The sequence below is a fragment of the Thalassophryne amazonica genome, chromosome 8 (assembly GCF_902500255.1).
Source record: "Thalassophryne amazonica chromosome 8, fThaAma1.1, whole genome shotgun sequence".
NCBI lineage: Eukaryota > Metazoa > Chordata > Actinopteri > Batrachoidiformes > Batrachoididae > Thalassophryne > Thalassophryne amazonica.
The window spans coordinates 990,592-1,018,306 of NC_047110.1; the positions used below are offsets into that span (position 1 = coordinate 990,592).

The 27,715-nt window shown below is 41.4% G+C and overlaps 1 protein-coding gene across 1 annotated transcript in view; it reads left to right on the forward strand.

The window, feature by feature from the left end:
- LOC117515192 (Fanconi anemia group A protein) overlaps positions 1-27,715 on the forward strand; it is a 114,045-nt gene that overhangs the window by 36,978 nt on the left and 49,352 nt on the right. The window contains exons 13-20 of the mRNA XM_034175663.1: positions 2,834-2,896; positions 6,819-6,895; positions 7,059-7,119; positions 8,833-8,882; positions 10,339-10,403; positions 26,242-26,340; positions 26,962-27,095; positions 27,183-27,253. Of these exons, the coding sequence (XP_034031554.1) occupies positions 2,834-2,896; positions 6,819-6,895; positions 7,059-7,119; positions 8,833-8,882; positions 10,339-10,403; positions 26,242-26,340; positions 26,962-27,095; positions 27,183-27,253 (620 nt within the window). The remainder of the gene's footprint in view (positions 1-2,833; positions 2,897-6,818; positions 6,896-7,058; positions 7,120-8,832; positions 8,883-10,338; positions 10,404-26,241; positions 26,341-26,961; positions 27,096-27,182; positions 27,254-27,715) is intronic.

A 27,715-nucleotide genomic window follows, 5' to 3' on the forward strand; every position in this document is an offset into this window, starting at 1 on the left:
ACTCCGCGCTCGCAAATTATCTCTGGGCGTGCGTGCTGAGCGTGAGGACCACCGCTCCCCCCACCCGCTCAAACTTGATTTCTGCTCATGTGTTGTTTATTTCTGCTGGTGGCGTCATGGTTTGCACGTGATTTAAGAGGTTTTAATTTGTCATCTGATGGTTAATAATCACATTATTCTCTTTGATGGGTTTGGGTGGACAGACTCAGTCTGCAGACGAGTGTCAGGAGGTGATTTTTAGGACTTTCTGTAATTTGTTATGAAATAATGCTGAATTTATGTGGAAGTGATTGTTGTACAGAAGCTTCAGAGATCTGTCGCTGAGACAGATGATGACTGAAGTTTTAAGCAGAAACGAGGTGATAATCAGTTAACGCCATTGTCTCCGACTGACTTCTGCGTCTTTGAGGAGGGCTGTCAATCAAACCTCGCTCTCCAGAGACGGCCAATCACAGCAGAGCCAGTGCCGACCTGGTTCCCTCCCCCATAGTGCCATAATCCCGCCCCCAAAATGCCATAAGTTTCAAGCAAGCCAGCAGAAATCAACTTTGAGCGGGTATGGCAAGCCAAGAGTGCCACAAATACGCCACTTTCAGACACGTTTCACCAAAAATACGCCATAAAAAAGGTCGTTTTGTCAGTTCTTACGATGCTTTTTACGCCACGTATGTCAAAAAAAAACGCACAATGGAGCCCTTAAAAAACACCGTAAAAACGCCATTCAGATTTCCACAATGCGTGGAAAATACGCATAACTGTGCACTTCATGACACGCGGAAAAAAAATGGTGTTTGTGCGGTATGATAATTATCTCCAGCCTCCTTTTCTGTCAGCCACTAAACTTGAAATGTTTGAGCCCAATCACTGTTACTTGTTGTGTCATTAATTAACATCGGCTAAAATTTAGGCAGGAAAATGTCTTATAAATTAATACTCTCTTTCATACATCGTTTCATTGTTTTTTTTTTTTTAAATCAAATACATTTTCCTTCTTATTTATTTGAGGTATTTTACGCTTTTGTTGTCTAACTGTGGCTGTAGTGAGTGGTAAGACTCCTGTTTACTGTTCAGGTCTTTTCAGGTTCGAATCCCGCGAGTGGCGTGTGTTTTTGTTGTTGTTTTTATTTAACCAGAAAAACTCCCTTTGAGATTAAGAACATCTTTTCCAAAGGAGTCCTGGCCAAGATAAACAGCAGCAAATACAAAGCACATTTAGACAAATAAAAAGATGATAAAAATTTAAATTACAAGCATACTATAAAAAAACAAGTGCATATTATGGAGTTGGCCTCAAGTGCTCTCAATTTGGATTTAAAAGTGCTCAGTGAAATTAATACTCCTCTTGCAATTTATTCCAGGCAAAAGCTGTGGAGTGGACAAAAGCCCTCTTCTGTCCGGACACATGGAACAGAGTTGAACCACAGCAATAAATAACTGTGCCATCAGCATAAAAATGCAAATTAGCATCTGACACATTAGAGCCCAAAAAGTTGGTATGATTAATTAATAAAAGGAGACCCAAAACAGAACCCTGTGGCACCCCCTTGTGGACATAAACAAATTCAGAACACATACCATCAGATTTAATAATAATAACCATTATTTAACCAGGTAGAATTCCATTGAGATTGAAGCCTCTTTTACAAGGACAACCAGGCCAAGAAAGGCAGCAGCACACATCATCGTGGACAGTTTAACATCAACAGGAGAACGATGGTGATCAATAAAATACAATCTCGTGGTCATAGTAACATTGCATATGGTGTAAAGTATCAGGCAAATTTAGTTTTAGAAACATAGGCACTGCACAAAGAATCCCATCTCTGATCTCATTAAATAAACTGGAAGGAGTTCAAGGAAGTCAGTCTGGACAGTTTCAGTTCAGATGGAGAACGTTCCAATCAGAGGGAGCTGAAAAACTAAAGGCACTCTTTCCTGTTTCAGTGAAGACATGAGGTACACGGAAACATAACATGTCATTGAGAGCTTTTCCTTGTAGACTCAGAGATTTAGTAACTTTCCAAAATTTCTGTGGCTGTTTAGGTTATTAGTGGTGACAGACAAAGATGATGGACTCATTGATGACAGTGTAGAAGTTCACCATCATTGTTTGTGGCAGGTTGAACTTCCTCAGCTGCCATAAAAAGTACATCTTCTGTTTTGCTCTCTTGATGAGAGAGCTGACGTTCAGCTCCTACTTGAGGTCCTGGTGATGGTGATCCACAGGTAGCAGAAGGACTCTACAATGGCAACTGGGGAGTCACACAGGACTGGGTTCTTTCTGAAGTCAACAACCATCTCCACTTTCTTGAGGGTGTTGAGCTCCAGCTTGTTCTGTTTGCACCTGGACATGTTTTTACGGAGTTTTTTTTGGTGAAAAGTGCCTGAAAGTGCCATATTTGTGGCACTCTTGGCTTACCATAAGTGGGCGGGGTTTTGTCACTGATCTGATGCCATATTTTTGGGGTGGGAACGTTGAAACCGGAGGTGTTTTTGGGTTATGGCTCATGGTCTGTTTCCTGCAGTCATCAAGCGGAGAACTGCAGCCCTTTGCAATAAACAGCCAGTTAAACCTTTGTGAGTTGGTTTTGTCCCAAGTGGAATCTTTTACATCCCGTCCGAGTCCACACTATGTTGATATTTGGTGTCTGCAGTAAGTCTAAATTAAAGTGTTGATATATAAAAAGTTGGTGCTGACTTCTACTTCACTGATCTGACTCTTTATGTGTGTGTGTGTGTGTGTGTGTGTGTGTGTGTGTGTGTGTGTGTGTGTGTGTGTGTGTGTGTGTGTGTGTGTGTGTGTGTGTGTGTGTGTGTGTGTGTGCATGCGCAGGAGTCTGTAGAGGACATGGGTTTGTTTGAGGATGTGTGTGGGGCCACCACTGCACCTGAACAGGTACGTAACAGTACCACCTAGTGGTGGTGGCTTCAGTAATGGCGACAGTTGAAGTCAATTTCTGATATGTTTCCCTCTGCTCTGTTGTTTACTGTCTTCCGGTTCATCTTTTCACTCAGAGCAAAAATTGTTTTATCATTCATTCATTCTCTGTCACTTATCTGAGTCTGGGTCATGCTAACAGCAGACCAAGCAGCTCATTCCACACTTCCCTATCCTCAGACAAGTCCTCTAACACATTCAGAGGGACATTACCAAGCCAGCTGGGAGATACAGTCTTTCCAGTGTGACCTGGGTCTTCCCCAGTGTCTCCTAAAGCGTTGAGATCAACGTCAGGTTCGGTTTTGTTTAGTTCGTCTTTCGTCCCTCTTGCGCTCTTGGTTCGCAGGCTGTTCGGTAATAAAACTCATTCATCCACCTTTTCTGAACGATTTGTGACTTTTTTCCTTTTGTTCAGGAATCATCGTATGCTGTGTGACTGGGCCATTAGTCGTTGCACAAAGTGGTTGCACTTAGTCGGTTAAGTTTTTGGCCTGGTACAGAGGAGACTAATCTTATTTTAGTTGACAAAACTTCAGTGTCTTACCTCAAAAAAGGTGGCTATCATGCACCACCTATTGATGGAAGAGGGAAGGAAGGAAAGACTTGTGGTGGGAGCAGATGTTCCAGGAACAGAATAATCCATTGGAGATGTTTACGGACACCGAGGTCAGGAGCGCTTCTCCTCTGCTGTGGCGGACTCGTCCAGGTTGGTAGCAGATGGACCAACCCGGAATTAAACAAAACTGTCGAACAATGGAGGCATTTCTCGCAAAGCTGCTATGATTGTGAAAATTATTGACTATTGTAAGACGGCTAATCTACACGTTTAGCCGTCAATTTAATAAATTTAATTTGTTTCATTTATATAGCACCAAATCACAACAAAGTTGCCTCAAGGCGCTTCACACAAGTAAGGTCTAACATTACTAACCCCCAGAGCAAGAACACAGGCGACAGTGGTAAGAAAAAACTCCCTCTGATGATTTGAGGAAGAAACCTCAAGCAGACCAGAATCAAGGGGTGACCCTCTGCTTGGGCCATGATACAGACACAATTGACAAAACAGTTTGCAACCACAATTCCAGTGAAGTAGGGACGTTGTGTAAAATGTAAATTAAAAACTGATAAACTTTATTGTTTTTGTGCAAATATTTGCTCATTTTGAAATGGATGCCTGCAACACGTTTCAAAAAAGCTGGGACGGGGCAACAAAAGACTGGGAAAGTTGATGAATGTTCAAAGAACACCTGTTTGGAAACAGGTGAGTGTCATGATTGGGTATAAAAGGAGCATCCCCAAAAGTCTCAGCTGTTCACAAGCAAAGATGGGGTGAGGATCACCACTTTGTGAACAACTGTGTGAAAAAATAGTCCAACAGTTTAAGAACAATGTTTCTCAACGTTCAGTTGCAAGGAATTTAGGGATTCTATCATCTACAGTCCATAATGTAATCAGAAGATTCAGAGAATCTGAAGAACTTTCTACACGTAAGCGGCAAGGTCAAAAACCAACATTGAATGCCCGTGACCTTTGATCCCTCAGACGGCACTGCATTAAAAATCGACAGGATCTTACCGTGTGGCCTCAGGAACACTTCATAAAACCATTGTCAGTTAACACAGTTCATCGCTACATCTACAAGTGCAAGTTAAAACTCTACCATGCAAAGTGAAAGCCAAACATCAACAACATCTGGAAACACCGCCGCCTTCTCTGGGCCCGAGCTCATTTGAAATGGACAGACGCAAAGTGGAAAAGTGTGCTGTGGTCTGATGAGTCCACATTTTGTTTTTTGGAAATCATGGACATCATGTCCTCTGGACAAAAGATGAAAAAGACCATCCAGATTGTTACCAGTGCAAAGTTCAAAAGCCAGCATCTGTGATGGTATGGGGGTGTGTTAGTGCCCATGGCATGGACAACTTACACATCTGTGATGGTTTGGGGGTGTGTTAGTGCCCATGGCATGGACAACTTACACATCTGTGATGGCACCATCAATGCTGAAAGGTACATCCAGGTTTTGGAGCAACACATGCTGCCATCCAGCAACGTCTTTTTCAGGGACGTCCCTGTTTATTTCAGCAAGACAATGCCAAACCACATTCTGCACGTGTTACAACAGCGTGGCTTCGTAGTAAAAGAGTGCGGGTAGTAGACTGGTCTGCCTGCAGTCCAGACCTGTCGCCCTTTGAAAATGTGTGGTGCATTATGAAGCACAAAATACGACAACGGTGACCCCGGACTGTTGAAGAACTGAAGTCGTACATCCAGCAAGAATGGGAAAGAATTCCACCTACAAAGCTTCAACAATTAGTGTCCTCAGTTCCCAAACGCTTATTGAGTGTTGTTAGAAGGAAAGGTGATGTAACACAGTGGGAAACATACCACTGTCCCAGCTTTTTAGAAACGTGTTACAGGCATCCATTTCAAAATGAGCAAATATTTAAACAAAAACAATAAAGTTTATCCTTTTGGACATTAAATATCTTGTCTTTGTGGTGTATTCAATTGAATATAGGTTGAAGAGGATTTGAAAATTATTGTATTCTGTTTTTATATACATTTTACAAAATTGTACAAAACATACATACATTGTACAAAACGAATATACAGGAAATTTTGTCAGTGCACAGGATGGGAGGGTTGCAGAAGAAGACACTGCTCCCATCTCTGGATGGTGCTGCACCTCAAACAGAGAGGAAAAACAGAATCAAGCAGCAGAAAGACAAGAAATACAGTATAATTTGTCAGCATTAAGCAAAAGGGAAAAAAACAAAAACAGAAGAAATACTAAAGTGATCGTCGGCTACTAGCTCTAAGCTTCACTAAAAGACCCAGACTTTAGATAATGTTGAGGCCGCGGCACGTTCCGTTTCCTAACAAAATTAATTTAAACGAGTGAAAAGCATAGTAACATATAATGTCAGTATGCTAGCCATACAAAAGGGAAAATAAGTGCATTTTAAGTCTGGACTTGAAATTCTCTACAGAATCTGACTGTTTTATTGATGCAGGGAGATCATTCCACAGAACAGGGGCACGATAAGAGAAAGCTCTGTGACCCGCAGACTTTTTATTCACCCTACGGACACAAAGTAGTCCTGCACCCTGAGAATACAAGAGTCCAGGCTGGTACGTAGGGTTTAATTAGGTCAGCTAGGTAGGGAGGTGCCAGTCCATGAAGGATTTTAGACTAGTAGCAGAACCTTAAAATCTGATCTCACAGGGACAGGAAGTCAGTGAAGAGACGCCGAACTTTCTGCTTTCTGCTTCCTGTCAAAAGTCTGGCAGCAGCATTTTGGACCAGTTGGAGAGCCCTAATGTTGGACTGCAGTAAACCAGAAAATAGAACATTGCAGTAGTCCAATCTTGAAGAGACAAACGCATAGATCAGGGTCATTTCTGATACTTGTATCCACAACCGTGTTCTTTTATGAAGTTCACGAATGGAGGTGGGGATCAGAGTGTAAACTGACTGTCTTGTGGCTCAGCTCCTTCTTCACCACGACAGTCTGGTACAGCGTCCGTGAAACATGAGGCACAGCCGCAGTCCATCTCTCAATCTCATGCTCCAACTTACCCCCACTCAAGAGCAAGAACCCAAGATACTTGAACAACAAATGAATTTATTTGCAATAATATGCTGATAAAATCCTCAACTCCTGAATGAAAAGATAAACTGCAAAACATCTAAAAATAGTGACTAGGTTGACAAATGTTAGTTCTTAAGGCCTTAAGAGTTCTGACTCATGATGATCAGTTGCTGAACTGCAGCAGTTCAGCAACTGAACTGCTACCAGAACTAGAGGGAACGTTGACAGGGTGAATGTCAGTTGGTGTTTCCAGCATGTTTGTGTGTCTGCAGTCCCAATGTCAGGCTGTCCAGGACGTGGAAAAGGCGGTGTCTCTGTTTGAGGGCACAGGACGGATCTCTGCCACCGTCATGGAGGCCAGGTACTCTTCCACCCTTGAACATGAAGGTTCTTAGTCTCTGGACCTTTCACCACTCATCTGTGTGTTACTATATACTACCTCACTTGGACTGGTTTTGATGTTGGGTTTATGTGTATAAAATGGATCTGTGCTGAGATATTGACAGATGATTCTCTGCTCACAGTATTTTCCGGAGACCGTACTTCCTGACACAGTTCCTGCCTGCTCTACTGACACCGAGAGTCGTGAGTATCTTCACCTCACCATTTACCTTTATGGCTGTGAATCACCGAGGCAGGATGTCAAAAAACATTCATACCAGGGCCCAAAGTCCAAGGGATCAGGCTGGACTCACAAGACCAAGTAAGACAGCAAAAAGTCGGTAACTAGAAAACACCGACGCTTTAGCAGCAGTGGAACGCCAAAATTTAAGTCCCGTTTCTGTTGTTTATAAATTAATAAAATATCAAATGACAAGGATCTATTTTAGCCGTTATATAAAACAAATAATGAATGTTTTTACATTCTTTCAGTGGAACGAATATTTAATTTGGTGAAAGCTGGAACAAACCATTCAACTCTGCTTCACCTCGTTGAATGGTTTGTTCCAGCTTTCACCTCATGAAATATTTGTACCATTGAACTCATAAACATTCATTATTTGTATAGTGATCACCTTTGTATGCATTTGATCAAGTGATGAAAGAATAGTTTGTCAAACAGTAAAATGGAAAACAGCACAACCGTGTGCACAAAGTAAAGGGACGGCTGTGTTTTACGTGCGTTATGATGTGCACAGATGCACATATTCATGCCACTTTTTTAAGGGCTCCATTACAGCACTGTCTTTAATTATGGTGAAAAAAGTGCCACAATTGAGGAAACCAGACCAACTTCACAAGTATTTTTCCTGTTTTCCTGTTGTAATGACGCGGAAACAGTGATTATTAACAAAATGCTCCTTGTCGCTTGCAGTGGAAGATGGTGTTAAGTTTCACACCGATCCCTGGGTGTTACGAAACAAAAAGAACCGCTTTAGATCAGAGCCCCTCTGCCTGCATTTCCGATGTTTGCCACCAGGTGGCTTTTTGTTTTTTGTTCACAAAATTTGTTAAGTTTCACTCAATTATCAGTGGTAAATATTATTGGAGCCACTCCAGAAACACAAAAATACTCCAAGTTTAAGTGGAGCACGTAAACAAACCAATAGACAGACCAACATAGTCTTGTCAAAGTGACTTCGACAAGACTGATAAAATGTGAACGTCAAGTATCGTAAGCAATGGGACCAGGCATTCATCTGATGGGGGGGGGATGTTGACAGAGCAGTGCATTCTGGGTAGATTTTTTTTCTTTTCTTATATGCTGTCTGGAGAATTAAATAATTTCAGCTTTAAATCACCGTCCTCGTTAAGTGTATCATTGCTTTTAATGTTGTAATCACAACACAGTATTTAATAAAATGGGAATTTGTCTGTTTCATGTCAAATTGATCATGATTGGACTCATCATGTCCTGGTACCACCAACTGAGAAAACTTCTTGCACCAGTGAAAACGTTAGTCTGGAGTCCTGCCAGGACATCAGAACTGTCCTACAGTTTATGGGTGTTTCCTTCTTCCTGGTTTGTTCTGGGGTTTCTCTGATCTTGTACGTGATGTGTACGTGTTCCTGGATGGTGCCTTTTAGCCAACTTCACGCTGCAGATATCTGTTCTGTTTTACTGATGGTTTGGTTGAATAGGGATTTATCAATTTTGTAACTACCAGGGAATATTGTTTCACACCGATCCTAGTTTATACTTAATCCTGTAAATTTTATTTTAAAACTGCATTTTGTGTTTATTTGGGGTGGTTTTGTATTGTGTCTCTACCTCACTTCTCCACAACTTCCTGTTGTCATCCCCTCACACTTCCCCCAATTCCCTCACAATTCAATGACACTTTGTTTCATTTACAGCTGCCTGTGAAAGCCGATGCTCGGATGACTTTTATAGAAGTTCTGAAAAAGTGAGTAGTTGGACACTGCTTACTCACAGCTAACGTAACCCTTCGGACTAGTCACAGCTAATGTAACCCGTCGGGATACTGCCTAGTCACAGCTAACGTAACCCGTCGGACACTGCCTACTCGCAGCTAACGTAACCTGTCGGATACTGCCTACTCGCAGCTAACGTAACCTGTCGGATACTGCCTAGTCACAGCTAACGTAACCTGTCGGATACTGCCTAGTCACAGCTAACGTAACCTGTCAGATACTGCCTACTCGCAGCTAACGTAACCCTTTGGATACTGCCTAGTCGCAGCTAACGTAACCCTTTGGATACTGCCTAGTCACAGCTAACGTAACCTGTCGGATACTGCCTAGTCACAGCTAACGTAACCTGTCGGATACTGCCTAGTCACAGCTAACGTAACCTGTCGGATACTGCCTAGTCACAGCTAACGTAACCTGTCGGATACTGCCTACTCGCAGCTAACGTAACCTGTCGGATACTGCCTAGTCACAGCTAACGTAACCCGTCGGACACTGCCTACTCGCAGCTAACGTAACCTGTCAGATACTGCCTACTCGCAGCTAACGTAACCCTTTGGATACTGCCTAGTCGCAGCTAACGTAACCCGTCGGACACTGCCTGCTCGATGCTAACGTAACCCGTCGGACACTGCCTACTCGCAGCTAACGTAACCTGTCGGATACTGCCTACTCGCAGCTAACGTAACCCTTCGGACACTGCCTACTCGCAGCTAACGTAACCCTTCGGACACTGCCTACTCACAGCTAACGTAACCCGTCGGACACTGCCTACTCGCAGCTAACGTAACCCTTCGGACACTGCCTACTCGCAGCTAACGTAACCCTTCGGACACTGCCTACTCACAGCTAACGTAACCCGTCGGACACTGCCTACTCGCAGCTAACGTAACCTGTCGGATACTGCCTACTCGCAGCTAACGTAACCCTTCGGATACTGCCTAGTCACAGCTAACGTAACCCGTCGGACACTGCCTACTCGCAGCTAACGTAACCCTTCGGACACTGCCTACTCGCAGCTAACGTAACCCTTCGGACACTGCCTACTCGCAGCTAACGTAACCCTTCGGACACTGCCTACTCGCAGCTAACGTAACCCGTTGGACACTGCCTGCTCGATGCTAACGTAACCCTTCGGACACTGCCTGCTCGATGCTAACGTAACCCTTCGGACACTGCCTGCTCGCAGCTAACGTAACCCTTCGGACACTGCCTGCTCGCAGCTAACGTAACCCGTTGGACACTGCCTGCTCGATGCTAACGTAACCCTTCGGACACTGCCTGCTCGCAGCTAACGTAACCCGTTGGATATTGCTGTGTCATAGCTAACGTAACCCAGATCATGTCTTTGATAATGGCTATTTAGGTGAATTTTGAGATTGTGATATTTTATGAAGAGTTTTGTGTGTGTGTGTGCGCGTGTGCTTTCAGTGCTGATAAGATTCCTGCGGCTCAGTTTTCATCCTACGTGGAGTCCTGCCAGCGACAGCGACACAGTGAGTATCAGTGAGACAAACACGTTTGTGTCCTTCACTGCGATCATCACAAACGCATCAAACACTTTGTTGTTGTAGGTTTTATGTATTTTGGTGGAAAAAGCAGGAAAACCAAACAGCAGACACACGATCCAAATGAGGTCTTTTTTCCCCGACTTTAAGATTCAGGGAGTGGGTGTCAACGGGTGGACAGCGCTAAGCGTGATGGATTCATCTCTGTAGTCACTTTTTGTGATTTACCTCCAAGCTGTTGATCAGCTGAACCCTTTTTTATTATAATAATTTTTTTTATAAATTGGCTGTATGAGCTGTATGTGGTGTGTGCTCCCCTTTCACTGGCTGATTTTAGGTGTTGTTTATCTGTACGCAGAGCCTTAAGTTTCTCAACAGAGCAGTTAAATGGACTGCATTTATATAGTGCTTTTCCATCTGCATCAGACATTCAAAGCGCTTTACAATAATGCCTCACATTCACCCTGATGTCAGGCTGCTCCCATGCAAGACACCCACTACACACTGGGAGCAACTAGGGGATTAAGGACCTTGCCCAAGGCCCCTTAGTGATTTTCTGGCCAGGCTGGGATTTGAACCGAGGATCCTCTGGTCTCAAGCCCAACCCTTAACCACTAGACCATCACCTCCCCTAATAGTTGCTGTGATGATTAGGTGGGTCGGTGCAGGTGGATGATTTACTTTTAGCAACAGGTTTGGATGATGTCAAAGTTTGCATCTCCACGCTGTTGTCTGTGACAAAGAGGGTTAGTGAACATGATGTCACTCTGGCATTTGTGCTCGGTCTCTGCAGCATTCCCACTACTTGTGATAATTGTGGGTACCTGACCCCAATGGTCATGAAAACTAGGGAGTACAGTGGTTATTTTGGGAACAAAAAACAATCTCAAATTACTAAAAATGTAAACTTTTCTCTGATTTACATCTCCACACCTGATAACCTGATGTCATTTTTATGGTTTGTTCTTTTTAGAAGGTAAAAGATGCACAGCTACGACAGCAGGTAGTGTGAGTACAGTGACTGGAGTATCAGCGTATATTTTGAACATGTCCAGAATACACTCTGTGAGTGATTTTTCACCCCACGCCGTATCGTCAATGCCCTTTTTTCAGTGACACTTGAGCAAATTTGTCTACAATGGATCAGTTTTGTGCAGGACTTTCACTTTTTGAATGGAATGACTGAAATAAATCCACTTTTTCGTGATATTCTAATTATATGATCAGCACCTGTATGTATGTTTTGGGCTGCATCTAGTTCTGTTAACCTTATATTTCTTTTTCAAATTCTCCCATTTTTTGGATCCAGTCCTATTTCCTTTAGAAATTTCCTTGACAAATGATATCAGTCTGTCAGGACGTCAGGTTATGTGTTACACATGTACATGTGTGTGTAGATATTTTACAACTTACTCCCATTGATGAAACTTCTCATTTTCTGCCTGATTTTCTTATTAGGGGTCGAGTGTGTTCAGGGCTCCTGTTTGTTTACTAAATACACACACGTGTTACAGACCTTGAAATCCAACAGCAGGGGGCGCTATTATCCAAAGATTTATGAACATACAAATTAACCTGCTTATTCTTTATCATGATTTTCTCTATTGTGAGATATAAAAGTGTGTTATCTTAGCGTTCGTGTGTATGTGTATTATAACGCCTCAGTGCACGAGCGAAGTTACGATATTCTTCAGAACGACAATATACGCAACATGCATCCAGCAGCAGACACACTGCTGTCATAGACAACTGCCTATAAGGTTTTTTGGCAAGTTATAACTTTCTAAACAGCGTAATTTGTAATGAAAGCCGCTTCATTTGTGCGGCTCTGGGCGCCATGTTTGTTTCTATGGAAACAGCGGTAAGCTCCTCATACCCCTCCAAATGGAGTGTGCATCCAGATTCACTCCATTTAGAGGGGTTTGAAGCCCTTCAACTACCCCTCCGCCTTGCTCCTAAAAGAGAATTGAGACACCCCTCTGTCTCTCGTGCCCACGCAAAGCAGAGGGGACGGGGTAAGGGGAAGGGCCGAGGGGTAGAATTGAGATTCAGCCTAAGTTTCCAGAAGACACATAGGACACATTAGCCTAGATTTCAGCTGTGTTCTTGTATGAAGCTCGAACCTGGAGAGGTGCAGATACCCTCTGAAAAGAAAGGGAATGAAAGCCAGGAGGAGAAAGACTGTGGAATTGTACAGTTACAAGGAGTAGAGGTGGTGAAAGTAGATGAGTATAACCCTCTGGAGTCCAGGGTATATAATTGGCCGTTTTGACTTTTTGGTTTTACCTTTATAATTTACCTTTAAAAAGTGTTTACCTGGCCTTGTTTGGTGTCATTTTTTTTTCAACACAATCTCACCTGTGTGACCTTACAGTTTTTCATTCATTCTGACCGACTGTGTTAACACAGTGAACCTAAAATCACACAAAAAACATAAAATCCGAGTAGAAAAAAGTTTGTTTTTTTATTGTGAAAACCACAAACTTGTTTAACGAACCATTTTCATAACTTCAAATGTAAATATAAATTGTAAATTTCAAAAACATCTGTACAAATGTAACAAAAAAGTTAAATACAACTATTTACATAAATGCAGGAAATGCTTCAGGCTTGGTTTTTTTTTTGTTTTGTTTTTTTTTTTGGGACAATTATTTACAAAAAAAAGTCAGATTTTACAATGAAATTTAGAATTTCAAAAACGTCCAAATATAGTGCAGGAAATGCTAATGCTAAACTATTTAGAAAACAATCAGATGTCAAAATAAGATCCATCCATCCATTTTCTTCCGCTTTATCCAGAGTCGGGTCGCGGGGCCAGCAGCTCAAGCAAAGCCGCCCAGACCTCCCGATCCACACACACCTCCCCCAGCTCCTAAACTATGTGTGAAATAGTCAGATATCACAATAAGATTTAGAATGTAAATATAAAATGTACATTTCAAAAACATATAGTGTAGGAAATGCTATTGTTAAACTATTTAGAAAATAATCAGATGTCAAAATAATGGCCCAGTCACATGGCACACAACGATTCCTGAATGAAGGGAAAAAAGTAAAAAATGTCAGTTTGTTGAGAAAAGGTGGATGAAAGAGCATTATCACTGAACAGCCTACGACGCAAGAGAGCAAAAGACAAAAAGGAAACTAAACAAACCGAAGCTAACGATCTCAACGCTTGAAATGAAACGCGCCTGGAGCCACAGCTGGAGCAGTGTGTGTCTGCGTCTCTGAGTTCCAGGACTCGGCGCTGGGATGGAGCTCATAGCCCCTGAGTCCTGGAGAAACTGCAAACAGAACCTGTGGAGATCTGTGTGCATGTCAGTGGACCACCTGCCCTGGTTCCTCGTCCAGAACAAAAGAGGGATCATCTCCATCATCATCAGAACCCACACTGTCTGTCGACAAGCTGCGCGCTCCGTCTTACTCCAATTAAAACAAAAAAAAAACTCTCTCTGGTGTTCCGTGGTCACTGCTGTATCACTGTATTATGTTCTAAGCCATATATATTGATTTATAACAGAAAACTGTCAAAGGGGAGAATAAATATGTGTAAAGATGATTGAATATATCAGAGCAGTAAATTGATCAGTGCGTGTGAACGCGCATTGACTCACATGTGCGGTTATTTCCACCAGCTGCAGCTGATCCACAATGTGAATTCTGCCACATGTACAGAAGGGCTGGATTGTCATTCATATGCTCATATTGTTATATTTAATAATAATAAGCGCACGCAGCAGCTCCTGCTGCCGCTGACACTCCGTTCAAGTACCGTCGGAAATTACACAACTTTTTTGTTGTTTCAAATTCAGCAGTTGCTTGTGGCAAAATAATTAATTGTACGTGTATCCACACAAAAGATTAATTCTGGCTTATATAAGGTGCCTGAGCCCAGTGAAGCTGACCCCCCACCCAGATAAAAAAAAAAATCCAAGCAAGCAGGCTGAGTTTGCTGTTGTGAAAGTGTAGGAACACGGACCCACAACAGGGGGCGTAAATCAACGGGCAATGGATAAGCCAAAACAGTAACAATTTAATGTTATGACGTGCACAACGGAATACAGACAAAACAGGTTTGGAAAAACAGTCAATTATACGTTGAGTGACGTGTGGGCAGGCTCGAGGATAGGAGACGTCCGTCCAGAAACGAGCCGGATCCCACACGGCTTCCACCACCAACAGATCTGAAGAACACCGGAGCCGCTAAGTCCTGGGTCCCCAGGTGGCCACCGTTTCCAGCTGTCAGACCTAGTACTGCTGGCAGAGAGAACAGAAACAGTGCAGGTGAGTGTGAGTTCACACACTCAGTAATCCTTCAGTCTGTGTTCCATAAAGAGGGAGAACCTCCACCTCCAATAACACACTCGTACAGCTCCTGTGAAACCACTTATCTGGTTGGGGTGTGAGGCGAAGCCGTCGCAGTCCACACCAAACGCCAATACAGCAGATAAGGACACCGTCACAGGAAAACGGCTGTAAATGAGATCAGGCTATTATTTGTTGTAGATACAGCAGAGAAATTACCTTTAGGGTAGCTGATTTCTCGGCGGGGAGGTGGAGTTGCAGTCCGGCCTTTATGGTGATGGTGATGAGTAGTGGATGAGTGACAGCTGGTACTGATGATGAGTGACAGCTGTCACTCCCGGTCGCTCCGACGCCCTCTCGTGCTTGAAGCCCGCACTTCAAGCAGGGCGCCATCTTATGGTGGTGGGCCAGCAGTGCCTCCTCTTCAGTGGCCCACACAACATTTGCCCTGTAATTTCCAATGGTACATGAACGCAGCAGCAGCCTCAGCACTCACAAACGACTTCTGCACTGTGTGAAAACATTCAGCTGGTCGAATGAAGTTAAACTGAACAATAACGTTACAAAAACTAAAGAAATGATTAAAAAAACGTCAAGAACGACAGCAAAACTAAACACGGACGAATTGAGGTTTTCATTGCCCTTCATTCAAATTTTTCAACAGTTTAAAAATCCTGATGAAGCGCCAGCTGCAGGAACGAAGCTGAGCGAAGGTTAAACGATGCCAACGAAAGTCAACGAAAAGTCCAGATTTCTTGTTTCGTTTGGGCTTCGTTGCCCTTCGTTAATTGCCATGTGAATTTACCATAGGATTTAGGGTGTAAATATAAAATGTGCATTTCAAAAACATATAGTGTAGGACATGCTAATGCTAAACTATTTAGAAAACAATCATGTCAAAATAAGATTTAGAATGTAAATATCAATGGTAAATTTCAAAAACATATGTACAGTGTAGTGCAGGACATGCTAAACTATTTGTGCCACTCAAAAAAAAACAAAAAACAATTCCTGTCCAGCACAACACAGAGGGGCACATCGCAAGCCTGACACTTCCACAGTGTGTCACTCCTCTTGTTGTCCACCTGAAGGCGCCGTTGGCACCTCAATCTCCTTTTGTGGCTTTTTGGTGAGGATCTGTGCCTGTCACAGTTGTCACAGGAATGTGGTTCTGACTCCTGTTCTGTGGGACACTTGTTTTGTCTATCCCTCACAGTTGACACACCAGCTCCACCATAAAGTCCTTGTGTGTCATGGCTGTACTTGCTTGACACTGCTGATCTCACGCTACAAGATGAATGCATTTGTGGTTGCAGTGTCAAGGAAGTGCAGCAACACTGTCCTGTACCAGCGTGCAGTTTTCTGATGGGTGGAGTAGTACTGGGTGAGCTGGTCAGATAGGTCGACTCCACCCATGTTTTTATTATAAGCCAACACTGGGGTAGGACAGGGAATGTCTTTTACCGTCCAGCGTCCATCCTTCACATTCTTCACCCTTCTCCACACTGTCTCACCTGAAAATGCATGATGGATGGTGGAGCACACAGACACCTCCCCTGTGTCCATCCACTTGACAAACACCAGAGGCCCCTCTCTTATCCATCTTATAGATCCTCTTTCAGATTTTTTTGCATTTGCCCTCCTTCTGGGGCATCCTCGTCTGTTCTACCTGTATGTGCCACATGTCCCAAACTTCATGTTAGCCAGGTCCATGAACAGTTTGGGACTTGTGTAAAAATTGTCCATGTAAATGTGGTACCCAGTACCACGAGAGGATGGCTGGATCAGGTTCATGACCACATCGTACGACAGCCCGTGCTCACTTGTGGTCACAGTCTTGCCAGTGTAAATGGTGAACTTGAGTTTGTAACCATTACTTGAAACAGCCAACACAAAAGTTTCATGCCCCATTTTGTTGGCTTGTCCTTCAAATATTGAGTCATTCCAGTTTTTGCCGTCGTTGCCATCATCCTTTCATCTACTGCCAGCTCCCTCCTCGGGTGGTAATAAGCCTGGCAGGCACTGAGGATGTCATCATAAAGAGGACTGACTTGAAACAGTTTGTCATGACCTGCTGCTCCTTTTTATCTATCATTTTCTACATCCTCATCTGGATCACTTAGGTGGATGTTTCATTATATCAAATAATTAGGTGGCTGTTCCAGAATATCTAAATATGTCTCTGGACATTACTTTTGCTGGAAAGGACACAGACAAAATAGGACTTTGTTTCCAGTAGTCCTAGAGACTTGGCAGTGACACAAACGACATGTATATCAGAAGTGCAAAAAGTTTGTATAGCTCCTCCATTTCAATGTCTGTCCAGTTCTGTTTTTTCCCTAATGCCTTGTTTTTTCAGCAGTTTTATTGGTGTTGGCACAAATTGTTCTAATTGTGTCAGTGGCAAAAAAACAAAGAAACAAAACAAGAAAAAGGTGTTTTGGACTTTGGTTGGAAAGTGTATCAACGTGGACTCCTGGTGATCTCCGAGGCTGAAATCTGCTTACTGCTTTACCGGTGTCTGCATCCTCCTCCATGTTCCAGCAGTCAGAAGCGTGTGCTCCGGCCCCCTCTTCAGATCTCCGTGCGCACATTGGTGGATCCACCTGCTTTGGTTGCTCCTCGAGAACACAAGAGGGATCATCTCTTTCATGACCAGAATGCTCACTGTCTGTTTCAGATGCTGACAATGCGCTGCACACTCTGTCTTCCTCCAGTTCAAAAAATAACTGAAGTGCTTGCTCCACATTCCTAAAACACCTCATTTTTACAAAAAAAAGAACCCAAACAACAACAAAACACTGTCCACACATGCTTTCCACGAGTAACAAAGAGAAAATGCAAACACAGTCAGATCCACGTGGGGTGGGTGGGCTGTGATCAAACACACATGGGGTTAGTGACTTCTGATTGGTGGAAAATTTCAAGAGCCAACCAGTGAGGAAGGAGTCATATTTCTTTCCACCGCTGTTGCTTCTGCAGTAGAGAAAGAAATGATCCTTTTGGCTGCGTGTGTGTATATAAACATGCAGTGAAAAATGACAGTAGTATTCTTGAAAACGCATGGCGTAAAAATACTCATAAGTCAAGTTATACTAGGCCTATTAAAAAAAACATAAAAAGTGCTTTGAAGGTTGAAGTCTCCACATTCAACACGCATTTAAAGGAAGCCTCAGAGTGCAGCAGATTGTGTGTATGTCCGCTTAATTATGTCATGTGACACACGTCAATCGACTCCAAAGGGTTAAATACTTGGGGTCAACTGTCCAAAGTAATGGAGAGTGTGGCAGAGAGGTGAAGAAGAGAGTGCAGGCAGGGTGGAGAAAGGTGGCAGGAGGGATTTGTGACTGAAGAATATCAGCAAGAGTGAAGGAGAAAGTGTTTTTGAACTTGAACTTGAGCTTATTTATTTGGCACACAATTCGTCAATAACAAAGACTGATATACAAGACAATTCCACAGTGACATGTGTGACCAAAAAGGTGTGAGCAGAAGCAAGGTTTATAAATGCCCACCCCTTATATCCATACATACATACATATATACACATTACCTACCCCCAAAGCAAGCACACAGGCGACAGTGGTAAAGAAAAACTCCCTCTGATGTATTGAGGAAGAAACCTCAAGCAGACCAGACTCTAAGGGGTGACCCTCTGCTTAGGCCATGCTACAAATACATTTAACAACACAAACTCAAATCCCATTATCATAAACATATCAAGTGAACACCGTGTCTTCTTCTACATACATATACAGTTTACACACACCAACATACACCTTCACATACATACATAATTACACACACACATACATATATATACACATATACAACCCCTGGCAATAATGATGGAATCACCGGCCTCGGAGGATGTTCAGTCAGTTGTTTAATTTTGTAGACAAAAAAGCAGATCACAGACATGACACAAAACTAAAGTCATTTCAAATGGCAACTTTCTGGCTTTAAGAAACACTATAAGAAATCAGGAAAAAAATTGTGGCAGTCAGTAACTGTTACTTTTTTAGACCAAGCAGAGGGAAAAAATATGGAATCACTCAATTCTGAGGAATAAATTATGGAATCATGAAAAACAAAAGAACGCTCCAACACATCACTAGTATTTTGTTGCACCACCTCTGACTTTTATAACAGCTTGCAGTCTGTGAGGCATGGACTTAATGAGTGACAAACAGTACTCTTCATCAATCTGGCTCCAACTTTCTCTGATTGCTGTTGCCAGATCAGCTTTGCAGGTTGGAGCCTTGTCATGGACCATTTTCTTCAACTTCCACCAAAGATTTTCAATTGGATTAAGATCCGGACTATTTGCAGGCCATGACATTGACCCTATGTGTCTTTTTGCAAGGAATGTTTTCACAGTTTTTGCTCTATGGCAAGATGCATTATCATGTTGAAAAATGATTTCATCATCCCCAAACATCCTTTCAATTGATGGGATAAGAAAACTTGTGCATTTATTGATGATGTAATGACAGCCATCTCCCCAGTGCCTTTACCTGACATGCAGCCCCATATCATCAATGACTGTGGAAATGTACATGTTCTCTTCAGGCAGTCATCTTTATAAATCTCATTGGCACGGCACCAAACAAAAGTTCCAGCATCATCACCTTGCTCAATGCAGATTCGAGATTCATCACTGAATATGACTTTCATCCAGTCATCCACAGTCCACAATTGCTTTTCCTTAGCCCATTGTAACCTTGTTTTTTCTGTTTAGGTGTTAATGATGGCTTTCGTTTAGCTTTTCTGTATGTAAATCCCATTTCCTTTAGGCGGTTTCTTACAGTTTGGTCACAGACGTTGACTCCAGTTTCTTCCCATTCGTTCCCCATTTGTTTTGTTGTGCATTTTCGATTTTTGAGACATATTGCTTTAAGTTTTCTGTCTTGATGCTTTGATGTCTTCCTTGGTCTACCAGTATGTTTGCCTTTAACAACCTTCCCATGTTGTTTGTATTTGGTCCAGAGTTTAGACACAGCTGACTGTGAACAACCAACATCTTTTGCAACATTGCGTGATGATTTACCCTCCTTTAAGAGTTTGATAATCCTCTCCTTTGTTTCAATTGACATCTCTCATGTTGGAGCCATGATTCATGTCAGTCCATTTGGTGCAACAGCTCTCCAAGGTGTGATCACTCCTTTTTAGATGCAGACTAATGAGCAGATCTGATATGATGCAGGTGTTAGTTTTGGGGATGAAAATTTACAGGGTGATTCCATAATTTTTTCCTCAGAATTGAGTGATTCCATATTTTTTCCCTCTGCTTGGTCTAAAAAAGTAACCGTTACTGACTACCACAATTTTTTTTCCTGATTTCTTATAGTGTTTCTTAAAGCCAGAAAGTTGCCATTTGAAATTACTTTAGTTTTGTGTCATGTCTGTGATCTGCTTTTTTTCTACAAAATTAAACAACTGAATGAACATCCTCCGAGGCCGGTGATTCCATAATTTTTGCCAGGGGTTGTACATACACAAATGAATGTTACTGATTTCACAATTACAACTGACAACACAAAACTCACCGTACTTCATTAGATTCATATCTTGAATACATAATTTTTTTATACCGATTTTTAAACTGATTGATATTTGGACATCGTTTGAGGTCATCCGTCAGGTTATTCCATAATCTGGGCCACACATGGAGACACAGAAACCTTTCCTGGTCGTCCGAGCACCAGCAATTTTAAAATGATAGAAGCCCTGTAAATTATATTTTCCTTCTCTCTCAGTAAAATATTCTTGAATTCTAAATGGCACTTCTTTATTTTTCACTTTGTGCATTAATTGAACAGTCTTGAACAAAATCATATCATTACGTTTTAGTATTTGAGATTTAATGAACAGTGGGTTGGTGTGGTCTCGATAACCTGCATTATGAATTGTCCTTAATGCTCTTTTTTGAAGAATGAATAATGGTTGCAATGTAGTTTTGTAATTGTTGCCCCAAACGTCAGCACAATAAGTCAAGTAGGGTGCAACCAAAGAACAATAGAGAGTATGTAGTGCTCTGCAATCAAGAACATGCTTTACTTTATTTAATACTGCAATACTTTTTGATACCTTCATTTGAATATGCTGAATATGAGCTTTCCAATTAATTTTTCATCAATAATGACACCTAAAAACTTATTCTCTTTGACACGTTCTATGTTTACCCCATGTATATTTAACTGAATTTGTATGTCTTTTTTATAATTTCCAAATAACATCAATTTAGTTTTAGACAAATTTAATGATAATTTGTTAATATCAAACCATCTCTTTAACTTTAACATTTCTGTTCCTAAATCAGATAATAGTTGTTGCAGATTTTCCCCTGAGCAAAACAGGTTTGTGTCATCTGCAAACAGCACAGTTTTAATCATATCTGAGACTTTGCATAAATCATTAATGTATAAAATAAATAATTTTGGGCCCAACACAGAACCTTGTGGTAGCCCACAAACGATGTCCAGCTATGAAGAACAGTATTCCCCGAGTTTAACAAACTGCTTTCGGTTTTGTAAATAGCTTTTAATCCAACTCAGAGCAACTCCTCTGATCCCATACAGTTCCAACTTTTGAAATAGTATATTGTGATCAATTGTATCAAAAGCCTTTAAGTCAATAAATAAACCTGCAGCTATTACCCTTTGGTCCACATGTTTATTGATCTCTTCTATGGAATCTAGCAGTGCCAGTGTCGTGGACCTTTTTGCTCTGAAACCATGTTGACTTTCATCAAGCAAGTTGTGTCAATCTATAAATTTATCCAGTCTGCTGTTATAAAGTTTTTCCAGTATCTTTGAAAATTGTGACAGTAGAGACACAGGCCTGTAGTTAGTAAAAAGATGCTTGCTGCCAGATTTGAATAAAGGTATCACTTTTGCCACTTTCATACTGTTAGGAACAATCCCAGTTTGAAATTTGTTAAAAATATATGATAATGGTTTTGCAATTTCCGTAATTATTCGCTTTACTAAGAACATATGTACCTCATTATGATCCATTGACTTTTTACTTTTACATGTACTAACTATGTTAATAATTTCCCTTTCTTCTACTGGGCTGAGAAACATTGTGTGTGGATTTCTAGCAATTAACTGCTGATTTTCCCATGTACTGTGTGGGATTTCAGCTGCCAGATCTGGCCCAACATTAGCAAAAAATTTATTGAAACTATTCACTACTTGGCTCATGTTATATTCGTCTTTGTTGTCATAAGTAAAGTATGTTGGATAGTTATTTGATTTGAGTTTATTTGCTATAATACTATTCAATATTTTCCATGTTTCCTTTATATTGTTTTTATTATCGTTTAGTATTTTTCCAAAGTATGATTTTTTTACAGTTCCGCATAATAGTTGTTAGTTTATTTTTATAGCCCTTATATTTCACCTCTGCCTCTCTTGATTTACTTTTAATGAATTCTCTGTATAGCATATTTTTCTTTATACACACCTTTTGAAGACCTTTTTTATCCATGGGTTAGCTTTATAGTTATACTTTTTATTAAACTGTATAATTGGACAATTTTTGTTATATATATTGAGAAATCTGTTTTCAGATTCGGAATATGCTAAATTTGCATCTTGCTGATTGTAAATGGAATTCCAATCCTGTAAAAGTAAATCATTTTTTAAGGCAGTGATAGCTTCTTCAGATTGCAAGCGCTTGCAATATTGTTTTTTCTCAGAACGTTTTTTATTAAACTTCAAATCAGTTACTATAAAAATTGGTAGATGGTCACTAATATCATTAATTAATAAGCCACTTAGTGTTTTGGTATCTATCATTAGTAAATATATTATCAATGAGAGTAGCTGAATGTGAAGTGATTCTTGAAGGCCTAGTAATTTTTGGATATAGATTTAGACTGTACATAGTGTTAATGAAATCCTCAGTTACTTTATGCTGATGTGGGTTTAAGAGATCAATGTTTATATCTCCACAAACAAATACTCGCTTATTACCCATCTGTGAAAACATTTTCTCTGTCCAGTTTTGAAATTCTTCAGTTTTAGAGCCTGGAGCTCTATACATGCAGCTAATAATTATATTTTTGCCTTTTTCCATACCTGTTTCAATTGTGATGGATTCCAAAAGATTTTCCACAGCCACAGTCATTTGATTTTTAATTTTGTAGTTAAGCCTTTTGTCAACATACAAAGCCCCTCCTCCTCCTCTATTTCGTCTATTCAAATGATTAAATTCATAACCCTCCAGCTCATAATTTGTATCATCACCCTCTGTGAGCCATGTTTCTGTTATGGCAATTATACTGAATGGTTGACAAAATTGTTTTAAATAGTCTTTGATACTCCAAAAACTTTTGTACAGACTCCTGCTGTTAAAGTGGATTATTGACAATTTTCCCATCACTTTGCAGGTAGTATTGTTCTTCTGTGTAATACTGACAGTTACTATCTATGAAGGAAAAGAAATGATTGTCCGGATCTATCTCATATTCTGGATCCTGTTTATGATGCTCAGTATACTGAAAAGGTTGTAATTCCACATTCTCATAACCATGCATGATCTCAGTTATACTATTACTGTTCAGAAGCACTGATGAATGGTCTGTATGTTTGTCAGTCATTATGAAAGTTGGTTGCGTTCACTTACCATGTTTATTCATATTTTTCCAATTCCTCCATGCTTCTGATCAGCAACACTTTAGCTTCTTCTGGGGACCCGTTCAGTTTGATGAATACTTTACAGTTTGATGTCCATGTGTTTTGAATTTTTTGTTTTCTCAAGTTATCTTGCCTTTTTTTTTGCTATGTCTGCATTGTGTTTAGTGAGATGTTCATTTATGTAAACATTGGATCCTTTAAGTTTATATCCTTGTTTGAGCAGAGTTTTGTCTTTCCTGTTAATAAACCTCATGATGACTGTAGGTTTGTCGGATGAATTCTTCTTGGGTAACGGATGACATGCTTCAATAGTGTTTATATCCAGATTAATCCCCTTAGTTTGCAGAAAAGCAGGAACTTGTTGCTCTGTGGAGCGTTGGTCTTGTTCAAAGTCTACAAGACAGTAGTGAGACCAGCTATGGCTTAGAGTCGGTGGCGCTAACAAAAACACAGGAGGCAGAACTGAAGATTTTGAGATTCTCTTTGGGAATGACGAGGATGGACAGGACATATCAGAGGGACAGCTCAGGTGGAATGATTTAGAGACAAAATCAGAGAGGAGAGACTGGGATGATTTTGGCATGTGCAGAGGAGGGACCCATGGTATATAGGGAGAAGGATGCTGAGGATGGAGCCACCAGGCAGGTGGAGAAGAGGGAGACCAAAGAGGAGGTTTATGGATGTGCTGAGGGACGACATGCAGGTGGTTGGTGAGACAGAGGAAGATACAGAGGACAGGGTGAGATGGAAATGATTGATCTGCTGTGGTGCCCCCTAACGGGAACAGCCGAATCTCAATTCTACCCCTCGGCCCTTCCCCTTACCCCGTCCCCTGCACTTTGCGTGGGCACGAGAGACAGAGGGGTGTCTCAGTTCTCTTTTTGGAGCGAGGCCGAGGGGTAGGTGAAGGGCTTCAGACCCCTCTAAATGGAGTGAATCTGGATGCACACTCCATTTGGAGGGGTATGAGGAGCTTACCGCTGTCTCCATAGAAACAAACATGGCACCCAGAGCCACACAAATGCAGCGGCTTTCATTACAAATTAGGCTGTTTAGAAAGTTATAACTTGCCTAAAACCTTTACAGGCAGTTGTCTATGACAGCAATGTGTATGCTGCTGGATGCATGTTGCGTATATTGTCGTTCTGTTTGAGGTTCGATCAACAGATAAATTCTGTTGTCAAAGCTAGTTTTTTCCAACTTCGCCTTTTGGCTAAAATAAAGCACTTTCTCAGTAGACATTATCTTGAGACGCCATTCATGCTTCATCAGCTCCAGACTTGATTATTGTAATGACCTTTATTCGGGCATTAATCAGTTGTCTGTTGCACGTCTCCAGTTGGTGCAGAAAGCTGCTGCTCGTCTTTTAACAAACACTTTTAGACGTGAGCATATTACACCCATCCTGTACTCACTCCACTGGCTTCCAGTTCGTTTTAGAATTTATTTTAACATGTTAATGTTTGTTTTTAAAGCTATTTATGGCCTTGCACCTCCCTACTTGTCTGAAATTTTAACTTTGCGCACCTACAGTAGAACATTAAGGGCGTCTGGCCAGCTTTACTTAGATGTTCCAAGGTCAAGATGTAAACGCTGGGGTGATCATGCTTTCGCAGTAGCTGGCCCCAGACTGTGGAATGAGCTACCTCTTGAGTTACGTACTATTCCTGACCTAGCACTTTTTAAATCTAAGTTAAAGACTTATTTATTTAAACTGGCTTAACACTTAGTGGGGAGGTGACGTGTTCTGTTATTTTTATGTTCTTTTTTATGTGTTGTTTTAAAATTTTATTTTATATGTGTTTTGTGTTTTTAATGTTAAGCACTTTGGACACCAGTCGGTGCTGTAAAGCGCTTTATAAATAAATGTTGATTGATTGATTGGTTCTGAAGAATATCGTAACTTTGCTCGTGCACTGAGGCGTTATAATGCACATACACACAAACGCTACGATAAGACACTTTTATATCTCACAACGGAAAAAATCATGATAAAGGATAAGCTCGTCAATTTGTATGTTCATAAATCTTTGGATAATAGCGCCCCCTGCTGTTGGATTTCAAGGTCTGTAACACGTGTATATTTAGTAAACAAACAGGATCGACTCCTAATAAGAAAATCAGGCAGAAAATGAGAAGTTTCATCAATGGGAGTAAGTTGTAAAATATCTACACACACATGTACATGTGTAACACATAACCTGACGTCCTAACAGACAGATATCATTTGTCAAGGAAATTTCTAAAGGAAATAGGGCTGGATCCAAAAAATGGGAGAATTTGAAAAAGAAATATAAGGTTAACAGAACTAGATGCAGCCCAAAACACACATACAGGTGCTGGTCATATAATTAGAATATCACGAAAAAGTGGATTTATTTCAGTCATTCCATTCAAAAAGTCAAACTTGTATAATGTATACATTCATTCCACACAGACTGATATATTTCAAGTGTTTATTTATTTTAATTACTAATTAATTATTAATACTATTAATTAATTATTATTATTATAAATTACAAATTAATTACATTAATTATCATGACATGATTGCGATGCGTCGAAGAAATCTGTGACTTCTATTTCTTTGCATTTACACAGAAAGGAGAAAATAAAAAGAGCAAACAGGCTACTGCAACAAGTTGTGTTTCGGTTACCATGTTAACAAACAGTAAAGACGGCAGTTTGAGATGGGCAGTTTTTTTTTCTCCTAAGGCGGAGGGGTGTCTCAATTCATAGGGCTAGAGGCATACCCCTTAGCCTTACCCCTTGTTTTAAAGGGTAGGGGTAGCGCCAAGGGGAAGGGGTACAAAAGAGACTTGAGATTGGGGGCAAGTAACAACAATGGTTATGAATGTGTAAAATGTTGTTTTCAGGTAAAGCCGTGCATGTGGACAGCCCTGATGCTCCCGTGGAGGTCCTGGAAGTTCAGCTGCAGCAGTTCAGGGAGCTGGTCAGCGCTGGAAGTGATGGAGGTAGACAACAGGCAACAGGCTGGTCTGTGTGGGCGGAGGGTTTATTCACGGTGGTGTACACCTGAAGACTGGAACAAAAAAAAAACCTGACATACAGACCTCCGGGTCAACTTTCTCTGAGTATACAGATGACCTTTTGTTGTCCAGCACGGTCAGAGCTCTGTGTCTCTGTGAACATTACACACCTCTGTGGCCTGTGACTGCTTTCATAAAACCGACACAACAAGAGCATGATTTTAAAAATGGAGAAAGGAAAAGACCATCTCCAGATGTTATCCTGGCAGGTAGACATCAGCAGTGAGAGGACAGATTTGACCGTGTCCTGAAGATGACAACTACGGTCTGAGTCCCAGTGACCTCACTGTGGACAAGAAGGCTAATAGACTGGCACAATGATGAACTGAGAATACATTTGTAGAATAAACTCTTAATGGTGCTCAAAGAAACAAAAGCATGCCGTTAATGATGGAATCCTCTTCTGCTGCATGGAAGCTCTGTCACCAAAACCATGTGTGGTGCCACAGACTGATCTCATACCTGCTGCCGGCGTGAAGTTAGAGGGTAAAGTTTGAAGACAGGGAGCGAGCCATCGTTTTCACTCGTGCTGTCGTGTGTCCTCAGAGATGTCGGCCCAGCTGTCTAGAGTCTCCCACACTCTGAGCATCGTTTTCCCGGGTGTTCCTGAGCGGCTGCTGGAGCCGAGCGTGGTCAGGCTGCACACTGACACAGCCACCCTCCCTCAGCTCCACGGCGCAGTACGCACACATCATCTCACTGTCGTCCTACTGTTGCTGACTGTGTCGGTGTCCTGGTAACTCGTGTTTGTTCACTCATACTTATAGGTTGTCAACTTGATGTTGAGGAACTTCTGTCAGTGTGCGCTCGACTCAACGCGAGCAAACCCGCCTAACAAGTGAGTTGTTTTTGTTGCACTAGTGCAGTGGTTAATGTTCAAGTCATGTAGTGATGGCCACATGATTTGTGGTGATGGCCAAATCATGGATCAGGTGGTTGATATGACTGAAAATGAATATCACAGCATTTCTCACTGTTTGGGTGGTGATAGTATGTTATCACATATTACAACAAAAATCTGCCGTATACTGTATCTGTGTGCCCCGGGGCATGATCCTGGGCGTGATACATAAACAGACATGTGATAAGGTATACATATCACAGGATTACCCATTTTGCACTGTATGACCCTTTAAATGAAGTTTCTTAAGCAAGAGCTTAACCTGGACCCCCCTCCCCCCGAAATATGCTGCTTCGGAGTTAAAATCTGAACGAAAAAAAAGCTTAAGGAATAAGTTGGACTTGACTCTCACTGAAACAAATGGGCTTTGGTGATATGGCCCAGGCTGAAGAATCAGTC